The 10,569-nt window shown below is 58.5% G+C and overlaps 1 protein-coding gene across 1 annotated transcript; it reads right to left on the reverse strand.

Moving 5' to 3' along the window:
• Positions 1–246: 246 nt before the first annotated feature.
• RER1 (retention in endoplasmic reticulum sorting receptor 1) lies at positions 247–10,489 on the reverse strand. Its single transcript, XM_004272298.4, has 7 exons — positions 10,333–10,489; positions 6,769–6,850; positions 5,605–5,709; positions 3,720–3,819; positions 2,386–2,464; positions 1,071–1,206; positions 247–505 (listed from the first exon to the last, which is right to left on the reverse strand). Exons 2-7 carry the CDS (start codon positions 6,847–6,849, stop codon positions 416–418), a joined length of 591 nt encoding a protein of 196 aa, XP_004272346.1. The 5' UTR covers position 6,850; positions 10,333–10,489; the 3' UTR covers positions 247–415.
• Positions 10,490–10,569: the final 80 nt, after the last annotated feature.

Below are 10,569 nucleotides of genomic sequence, written 5' to 3' on the forward strand. Positions count from 1 at the left end.
TTCGGAAACCGGCATTAGAGCCCAGAGTTGCTGCAGAATCTCCTTCCTCCACGCGCCGGACGGACAGGCGAGCGTCCTCCGGGGCCACGGTGAGCGTCCTGGGAGGCAGCAGCTGGCGTCCTGGCTCCTTCCGCGGGCCCGGCCCCCCGCCCCCGCCCCCCAGCCCACACGGCTGTCCACCCGGCCTGCCCTCTGCAAGGCCAGCGTCTGGACGCCTGACCGGCACTGGAAAATAAATCAACGCGATTCGGTTTAAATGCCAGTTTCTTCAAGAACCTGATATTTCAGTTACAAATGATTGAAGCTCCTTTTTAAAAAGAAAATAACTCCCTTGTAATCAACTACTTTATGTGAGGAAAGAAGACGGCGTCACAGCAACTTGCAGCCGTCCAGGGCCCGCGGAGGGCGGCCGCGTCTAGCTGGCGAACGTCTTGCCCACGTCCTCCTTCCCCTTGTACGTTCTCTTGCCGTGCGTGAACGGGATGTACCGGTACTTGATCATGTGCTGGGGACAGGCAGACGCGTCTCAGCACGGCCTCCCCGTGACCCACCTTCCCTCCAACTCTGAGCCCCACCTTCTCCACATACCGGGCGTGGAGCCAGAGCTCCGGCAGACGCCCCCGTCCCCCCACTGCCCAGCGGAGCCAGCCGAGCTGCTGGAAACCCTGAGGGTGTGGGATGGGCTTCGTGACGCCCTGTGTGCCAGACGGGCTAGCGCTACTGAGCTGGGGACGTGGGATGGGTGGCACCCGGGCCCAGGTGGTTGGGCGGGTGGGGAGGCCAGGATGAAGCCGCACCACCCTGTCTGGCCAGGCCCGTTCTAGGGTGATGCTGGCAGGACACACCGTCCAGGAGGTCCTGGGCCCCGACTGTCCCGCAGTATGATGTGCCAGACCGGAGGGTGTTAACCGGCTGTGCTGTGCTGGCGGGGAGCGAGCACCACACCCATCGACCTGCAGGGAGAGCAGGGGCCACACGGCCCTCCCGTGTCTCGGGCCCGAGCCGGCTCTCCCAAAGCTACCAGTACTGGGTGGCACTGTCTCACGGTGCAGAATCATCTGGGTTTTTACCTTTATTTGCCTCTTCATCGTGATACAGAAAAGCATGATGAAGTACATGACCAGGATGGGCCAGAACACCGGGACGTTGAATGCCTCAAAGAAGGTGCAGACCATCGCCACCAGGATGCCCTTGGTCGCTGCGTGCCTACCGGAAGGAGAGAAGGTCAGAGCCGGACGGCGGCCCCGAGGAGGGTGTGGGTCTCCACTTGCGGAGCGGGGTGGGCGCTGCGTGTGGCGTGTCTGACGTACTACGTGTGACCACGGACACAGCGTTCTTAGTCCCTTGGACACTCGAAGTTTTCTGAAATTACAGAAGTGTAAAACAGCAGTGGGGGCCCCGGCACTGCGCAGGCCAGCAGCTGGGGGATGCAGATGCCCCCCATGTGCTGCTGGGGCCCACGTCTAGAAATCCAGTCCCGAGCCTCAAGGCTTGAGTCCCACACGCCCAGCAGGCCATCCCCCAGTGGCCGAGCAGTGTCCCCAGGAGAAGCAGGTGGAGTCAGGCCTCAGGGCCACCCTCCCTCCGGCTTAGGGCCCAACCCATCAGGGTCACAGCCCTCCTTAAAATCCCCCTTGGTCTCCCTTTCCTAGAGAACAAAGGCCACCTCAGAGGGCGGGCAGGACCCGGCCTTGCCCACTGCCCACCCTCCCCCGGCAGCCCTGGGCCCAGCGTTTCACACTCATCCCACAGGGACTCACCGAGTGCCTGCACGGCCACCCCTGCACCAGGAGGACAGGCTGAAGGGCGGCAGCTCTTTGCCTTCACTTTTGTGACAACACAGGACAGACACGTTCACAGACCAGCCCCCCCCGCAACACACACACACACACACACACACACTAGGGGGTCACCTCCATCCTCCTGTCACATTCGTACTTCTCACAGCGTCACACACACGTGACCGCCTCCAGGAGGCCTGGGGACGCCCAGGCCACCCCGAGGACCGAGTAGGGAGAGAGCGGGTCCCCCTTCGGGCCACCGGGGGGGCGCCGTGCACAAAGCAGCGTCCCCCCGAGGCCAAGTGTGCCACATACCCGGGACCCGCCTCCCCAGAAGCAGCTTCTTTTCTGCGGCATCGAGGTGCAGCAGTGTTACCTTGGGAGGGGGGTGGGCACTACAAGGCCCCGTGACCCCCCTCCACGCCCAGCAGGCACGCTTCACGTTCTGGGTGAGTCAACGTTCAAAACGAGGGAACACAACAGAACTGGCGTTTCTCCAAGGAGTCTAAGCTGCTGGCTCGCTGGGACCGAAGCGCCTGCCCCTGTCTCACGGCCGTGCGTGGGCACGGCCGTCTTTCGCAACCACCGTTAGGAAGTGACTCACCAAAACTTAAACTCCGGGAGCCTTCGAATGAAGGGCCGGAACTCCTCATTCTGTTTGGTTGGTAACGAGGGGCCATCATCTGAAAGGCAGAATGTCACCCGGAGGTGAGGCACACAGTGCACCTTGTCGTTTCCACCGCTGCCCTTTTAAGGTTCCCTAGAGCTTGTGAACCAGCAGGCCTGATACATGACATACAGATTGACATCCTTTAACCGGACATAAAATGGGGACCTTCAGTTGATGTTGAAACCGATTCACTGCTTTAGAAAATCTGTATTAGAATTTTTTTTAAGACCAGTTTAAGCGATCACGTAAAAATTCAACCACACGCCGATTTTCAGGAACGTGTCAACTGTACGACACGAGGTACGGGGAGGATGAAAGTCCACAGCCCACGAGAGCACACAGGCGGGAGCTGTGCATCCACTCTCAGGGGCACTGGGCTCAGGACGGCCACCCTCTGCAATGAGCCGCGAGCCGGGCCTCGGGCTGAGGCCCCCAAGCCTCCTCCCTCCCCAGTTAACAGATGGAGAAACTGAGGCCCACTGAAAGGGCCTCTTGTTTCCTAACCCCCCAATGCAGCACCAAACGAAAGGGCTGTTTCCTTTGCTATTTTCATCAAATACTCCACAGAAAAAAATACACAGGATCCCATCGTGATGTGAACAGGCTGCATAAAGCGTGCCTCTGCTGTTAACAACTGGGCCTCTGACTCCATGGGCTCCACAGGAGCTGCGGCGGGTTTTCCCAACAGTGGCTGCGACGCGCCGGAATGGAGGCCTCAGCATCCGGTCGTGAGCCGTCCCCGCCCCCAGCTGGCCCAGCAGGTGTGTGCCAAGGCCCCCACCTGGCCCAGGTATGCCAGGAGCAGCCAGAGCCACGAACCTTTCAACCCATCGTCCTCAGGGGACACTGGGGGGCCAGTGGCCTCAGTCAGCCATGTGGAGCCGCCGTGGAAGCTTGCTTTTGTGAGAAAGGGACCTAACAGGCAAGCGTGGAGGGGACGTGGACGGGCCAGCTACCCAGGAAGCAGGCCCTGGCTCCCCCCTCCCCTGCGGGACCTCAGCAGGTTCCACAGCCTGACGGCTCACTTTCTCCCTCTGCCACACGGGGATGACAGGAGCGCCTGCCTCCTGTGACTGTCACAAGGGCTTAGCAAGTCGTTCCACAAACTTGCCAGGATCACTGAAGTTGCAGGTACATTTTAAGCACCCAGAGAACAGTCCCCAAAATTTAGATTTCAAATGTTTCCAGAGAAAATGGAGCAATCCTGGGAAGTATAGAAAACCCACAACTCTCCCCAAACAGAGCAAAGTGGACAGTCTCTACTCTACCTGAATCTTCCATTAAGGAAGGATCCACTTTTGGAGAAAGGAAAGCTATGAAGAGATTTAGATGGTAGATTCCCAAGGCGTAGGTCACGATGTACCAACCCTGGAAGAGAAGGAGAAATGGTCAGTGAGGCCACCCTGAACCCATTCCCTGTCTGGACTGAACCAGGACATGGAGTCGTAACAAGTGACGGAAGTGCAGTGGGCATCCGTGCTGACAGTTTCTCTTAAACTGCACCGTGGGTCTGGAGAGTGGATAAGCCAAGGTCCACACGGCAAACGTCTTCAAGGGTCCAGTTAGGTGCACCCAGAACGTAAAGCCACCAGCCCCCCGGAAGGCAGCAGAAACGGGGGTGCTTCACAAAGCCTCACACCCGACCTGCACACCCGGGTCACAAACCCTGCTCTCGGCCAGGGGCGCCTGACCCAGACGCAGGCTCCGGACCAGCCTGAGACACTGGGGCTCGAGCTCCTTCCGGCGGGCGGTTCACACCACCGCACACTGTGTCAGGAATGTTCATAACGTTTGCCCAGAAGAAAACCAGAGCCGGAAAATCAGTAAACCAAGCCCAAGTCAGCAAAGTGTCGTGGACCCAAACCCCCCTCAGGCGACACAGAGAAAGGGGCACACGTGCCACATGACTCGCTCTTAGAGGACAGACTTCATCCGATCAGAACCACAGCTGCACTGCAGGACCAACTGTAAAAGCCTAAACATTTTCACACAAACAAGATGAGCCCTTTCTACCTTAAAACGTTTTCAAGTCAAACAACAAAGACCTAAATGTGCAGAGTTAACAGCTGAGTTAACTCTGCACAAGGAGGAGTTAACACACAGCTCCTCGTGGCGGGCTGAGTCTGAAGGGACGCCAAGTCGGGTAGAGACTCAGCTCAGAGCACAGGAGAACCAACCCGTACGAGATGCACCCGCCCCCGCCCAAATCCCCCAAGTCAAGGTTTCTAGGTCATTCATTCCACTGAGAATGGACCAAGGTCCAGTTTCTTAAAAAAATCTAGACCCGATCACAGCAAACTGAACATCAGTTATGGACACCCAATACAGACCGCACCCTGCTGCAGAGCTGGACCGGGGCCCCACCGCCTTTGCGCCGAGCCAGGGCTAGGCTTCCTTGTAGGAACACAGACACAATACCATCCAAGGACAGGTCTCTATGCTTAGCTCAGGTGAGAATTCCCCAGAGCGCTGGACGCAGCATAGCATCCAGCAGGTGAAGTACCCAGCCACGCACACACGTACTCCTAAACCTTGGGAAATACCTGGAAGGAGGGTGTTTGCTTTCAAGGAGGGGGAGAAAAAGCCTCAGCCTCCTTCCTCTGGACAGAAGGGAGCATGAGCTGCCCTCCTCTCAGGGTCTACAGAGCACTCCCGTCCAGGAGCCCAGCACTCACCAAAGGTGCGGGGAGGGCGTCCGTCCCCTGGAGGAGCCGTGCCGCCCTCGGTCACCCCACCCGGCCCTCCTCAGACACCAGCACGGCTCACGGCACCCAGGGAATGGGGTGGCCAGTCCGGGTGATTCTGTCCCTAGAGTCCCCAGCCCCCGTAAGTCCCGCCCGAGGCAGGGTCAAGGAGCGCCAGAGGGTCCCCTGTGCAGACGAGGACACTGGAGAGTGCTGTCACCTCACCAGGCCCGGCTGACACCGAGACTGTCCTGGGAAGTCCAGCAACAGAATACAAGGAACTCAGAATGGGATGTAAACATTTGAAGACAGTCACCGAAGTCTTTCTTATACTTGGTGCTTAGCTGTAAAATTATCTTCAGAGACCCTTTCCTTCACCATAAACCCACCTAATCCAGAGACAGAAGGAAAAACAACACCCCAGCCAACACCACAGTGCAGTGACTCGTCACTGCCACCCCCCACCGACCTGCAGCAGGTAAACTCGGATCATGTAGACGAAGCTCAGGCCCAGCGTCACCACCCATCGCACAGCCGTGTACGGCGTAGACTTGTCGAGCCAGGACTGATAGATCTGGAAGGAGAGTGCCCAAGTTACAGAGACCCTGCGATTCCTTCCGCAGAGCACACTTCTTGCCAGCATTTGCCTCAGATTTTAAGTCAATGGCACTAAGCGGTGACTACAGTTAATCCAACATTTGCAGTGTTTCCTGAGGCAAGTCCACCCCTTAAGCAAAAATACTACAGAACCATCTCTTGCAGCACGTAGTCCTACAGCATCGGCCCAAGGGGCCATCGTGGGGAGACTGAACTTAAACCCCAGAGAGGATGGGACAGAGAAAGGAGAATGTCACCACCCTGCATGTGGGACTCCACCTGAGGTCCCGTCCCAAAGCCCGCCTCCCCCGGAGCCGGTCCCAGCCCGCCCAGGAGCCGCAGAGCTGACTGCCTTAATCCTTAGATTCACATATGTGCACACGTGTGCCTACATACACGTGTACATGTGTGTGTAATTAATATACACGTGTGTAGTCTAAATTTAATTTTGAGATTTTAATTATGAAAAATTTCAACCATTCGTGAGAACGAGCCTCCACGTGCCCGTCACCTGCTTCAATAATTAGGAACTTCTCCAGATGCTAGTTTTTAATTTAAAAAATCAATACAGTTTTAGTTTTGAACCAAACTGTGCGATTCTTCGCTGAGTTAGACTCCTTCCTCCGGAACTCACAGGCCTCGCTGCAGCCCCAAGGGGTATTCCCGCCACGGAGCGCAAGCCTGGGCCAGGGACAGAGGGGCCGAGGGGACGCAGACATGGGTGTCTGGACGAGGGGACAGCAAGGGCAGAGCAGGGGCCGCCAGGTCCATCCCGCCCAGGAGCTAAGAATGGTTTTCACATTTTAAAAGTTGTTGGAAAAAAACACAGAAGACAAGTACATGGCCTGAAACTCAGCAGACCCAGCACCCTCACGGCAATGGGAAAAGCTTCTGAGAGGGTGAAGAGGGTGAACGAGAGACCCAGGGAGGGGCCGCCCACCCTGCGGGGTCTGCCAGCACACTTATGCCCCAGGGAAACGTCCCAGGGTCAAGTCTCATTTAAATGTTTCCGCAACTCAGTGACCCGAAAACCAACCTGTCCAAGTCTTGTGAAGAATCTGTACACCACAGAAGGTTTCCCGTGGACGGAATCTCCCACACTGTCACCTTCTGACATACTGTATACAAGAAAAATACAACATACTTTTAAATTAAATAAAAAGTACTCAAGGACTGGATCATTTTGCCCTATTTTCATCCACACCACCAAGCAGGTTTCCTCAGCATTCACTGTTTCATCCACGCCGTGGCTTCCTTCTGTGTGTCTTTACTACCAGTCACCCAGAAAAAAGAAACCAGCCAGCGACACGCTTTGGTGGAGAGCCAGGAAGGCATGTGACATGCAAAGCAGCAGCACCGGGTGGACTTTCGTTCCTGCTAATGTCACCTGGCTCACACTCCTCCGGCAGGTCCCCAGGAGCCGCCCTCGCTGACGGCCAAGTCCTCTGGCCCCATTTCTGTGTCCACCTCCCGGGGCCGGTCCACAGCACGGGCCACCGCGCCCAAGCCTCCCCGGGGCTCGCCAGCCTCCAGCACCTCCTCCTGCCACTCCTCGGGCTCCCCTCGGTGCCCCCACTTCTCTAGGCCCCGCCCTGGCCTCTGTCCAGGCCACTGCCCACGGTGCCAGCTGTGCACCTCCAGGTCCTCCCAGACCCGATCCCCACTCCATGACCAGGATCCTCAGGTGATCATCCGTCTGCGTCCCAGTTCCTTATCTGTGCGTGGAGGTAATCCTATCTGCTCCTGACCATTTCAACATGCCCTGCGATTCCATGCGCATCTAGCCTGTGAGAACCCAGGTCACTAAGGGAAGCCAAGAGCATCGTCACCCCTGTTCCACAACAGAGGATCAAGCCCCAGATAGCTTAAGCCACTTCTCAAAGTTAAGAGTAGCTCTGACCTCAGCTCCTGCAGCCCAACACACCCCTGCCTGAACCTCGGGACCAGTGGATGCAGAGGATGGAGGGCCCTGCCAGCCTGAAGCTGGTGAAGACGCCGGGGCAAAGCTCTCCCTGCCCGCAAACTTGCGGGCAGCTCCCTCCCGATCTGGCACCACGGCAGGGCTGGGGACCAGAAGTGGACTCCAGCTCGGAGTCTGTTTCCAGGGCCCCTGAGTGGCATGGCTGTGCGGGCTCAGTTTCCTCATTGGGGAGATGGTACCTGCTGGCACAGCGGCCCTTCCCATTCAGACAGAAAACCACGGCTCCCGACGGCCCGAGCTGCCCCAACACCCGGCCTGCGCACAGCGGGGCTGGGGCCTGAACCCACGCCCGCTGACACGTCCTCGCCACGTGCACTGAGCAAGTCCGCAGGCTCACAACGCGATCCCGGGTCCCAAGTGGAACAACGTGCCCGTTACAGCTGACCCTCGAAGAATGCAGAGTTAGGGGCGCCGGCCCCCAGCAGTCGACAAGCCGAGTATACCTTACAGTCGGCCTCTGGATCCGCAGTTCAGCCAACCACGGACTGTGCGGTACCACAGTACTTTTCTCGTGAAAACAATCCACACGTGAGTGGACCCATGCAGTCCAAACCTGTGTTATTCAAGGGTCAACTGTACAACTCAGGTATTACAATAACCTGAGCAGTCCCACCACACACGTCATCACATCTGTGCTGAAAAGTCTGTCATTCAGTGACGCCATTTCCTGGAGCCACCGTGTGGAGGAGGCCAGCTAGGCCAGCGGGTGCAGGAGTGCCAGGAGTACCACGGAGGAGACTGAGAAATGCCCTTTGCTCTCAGGGGAGCCGAGGCTGAACTGAACAGGCGAACTCCTAGTCCTGTCTTTTGAGAAGGTGGGAAAAATTCCATTTTTTAAAAGTGGCTACGTTAGAACTTGTTACCTAGGACAGCCAGCCACCCTCTTTAGGCCAGAGCCAGGCCAGCAGAGAGCTACATCAGTAACATCATTTATCCTTCGGCTCCATACAAACTACCCCTTATTTTACTTTTTTATGGCCAAAGTGTTCACCTTTAAAACGCTTCTACTTGAGCTGAGGCATGAAGATGACCATTAGAAAAACCTGGGTATTCCTTTGAAGTACGCGCCCTAAGTAGAAATGACTGCTTCTAAGTCTCATTCTTTCAACTGAACGTGTGGAAAATCTTCCCAAAACAAAACAGCAAACTTCAGATCACCTGGCAAACGACATACGTGGTGACACACGGCTCCACACCATGGCTGAGCTTGCGTACAGCGACGTTTAGAACGTGAACTTTGGAGTCAAACGGCCTGTCTATGGCGTGACCCGCAGGCCACCTCGGCCGGCCCCACTCCGATTTGTAAAGCACCGTAGGCCCCTCCCGGGCCTCTGTGGGAGTGAGCGGCCAGCCGTGTTAGCATCAGCAGCAGGCCTGGCCCGTAGGGCGACCGAGGGAGGGAGGGAGCGAGTGGGTCTCCCTCAGACACGAGTCAGACCTGTTCCCGAACGGGGCAACCCTCACACAGCTGGGTGCCTGCGGTCCTCTTCCCTCTGCTGTTCCAAGGCCGCCGCCTCGGGAGAGGCCCCCTGTGACTGTCCAACAGGTGCCGGTCCCTCACATCATGTCACCCTGTTTTATTCTGTGTGACGATCGTTTCTGATTGCTTTCCGCTTTCTCTCTCTATTGCCTCCTACTACAACGCAAACTTCTTGAGGGGGAGCCTTGTCTGTCCACTGCCAGTCCCACGGCCCACAGGGCCCGGCACAGAGCTCGCAGTAAGTTCTCTGTTGGATGTCACTGCTTCAGGCTCAGCCTCAAGAAAACAAAGGCAAAAATAAGACAAAACCATTCCAAGCAGAGACCAGAAGTATCACGTCTGGAGATTTGCGTACAGAGTTCCAAAGTCATCACTGCACCTGTCTGTGGAGTGGACCTCCCTCCTCAGATGGCTCCCATTACACAGAGGACAGTCCCGCCCGGTGCACGGGTCACCCACAATTTGGCTCCCACTGCCTCTCCGTTCATCCCCCTCCCCATTCCTCCTGGGTCCCCAGCGTGGTAATTTTCCACACTTTCGCCCTCTGATGCTGTTCCCTCCGCTGAAATGCCCTTCCAGACCCCATCCACTCGAGCGCTCGGCCAAGCCCCGCCGCCGGCTGCTCCCTCCCCTGGGCGTGACCACCTTCCCGTCTCCACCGGGCCCTGACCACGCCGTACCTGCACCACCACAACCGGGGGCCCCGGGGGGTCCGCCTTACACATCCCCTAAAGTGAGACCCACCCGACCGAGCAGCAGGCGCCCCGGGACGCTCCCAAGCCCAGGTGCCCAGGGCAAGTTTCCAGAGGAAGCTCTGGGCCCAGCACGCGGGGCGCCGTCGGGCGGCTCGGCCCGAGCGCTCGGAACCTTCGGTTCGCAAAATGGCCAGGACTCGACCTCAAGACACCCAAGTCCACCGCGACGCTTCCTACCCAAATCCCGCAGGCCGCCCTGGGTCGGCGAGGACACCGAGGCCCCACGGCCCGGGCCGGGCGGCCGACCCCTTCCAGGACGCGCCAGCGGGGGGCGGGAGCCGGTCATCGCGGCGACCCCAGGGGCCCCGTTCGGCCCCGGCCCCGCGCGCGGCCCCCAACACCCCGGCCCCCGCCCCCGCCCCGCCCCACCCCACCCGCCGGCACCTCGCGGTCCACTGCGGCCGAGCGCGGTCTCCCGAGGGCCGCGGGAAGGAGGACGCGAGTGGCTGCCGCGCCGGCGCTTCGCTCGGTCCGGGAAGACGCAGCCGAGCACTTCCGCTCCCTCCTGAGCGGCACCGCCTCCTGGGCCTTCAAGATGGCCTCCGGGGCGGGGCCGAGAGCCTCCAACCATTTCCGCTTCCGGTGCGGGCGCCCAGGCCGTTGGCGGGGCGGTCGCGTCGG

Source organism: Orcinus orca, chromosome 1 (genome assembly GCF_937001465.1).
Source record: "Orcinus orca chromosome 1, mOrcOrc1.1, whole genome shotgun sequence".
NCBI lineage: Eukaryota > Metazoa > Chordata > Mammalia > Artiodactyla > Delphinidae > Orcinus > Orcinus orca.

Excerpts from the sequence above, each read along its gene's own strand:
- RER1 (XM_004272298.4), bottom strand. The coding sequence starts at position 6,849 with ATGTCAGAAGGTGACAGTGTGGGAGATTCCGTCCACGGGAAACCTTCT. Across the intron at positions 2,465-3,719 it reads TTCCTTAATGGAAGATTCAG|ATGATGGCCCCTCGTTACCA; the intron begins GTAGAGTAGAGA and ends TCTGCCTTTCAG. Across the intron at positions 506-1,070 it reads CGATGAAGAGGCAAATAAAG|CACATGATCAAGTACCGGTA; the intron begins GTAAAAACCCAG and ends GCCTGTCCCCAG.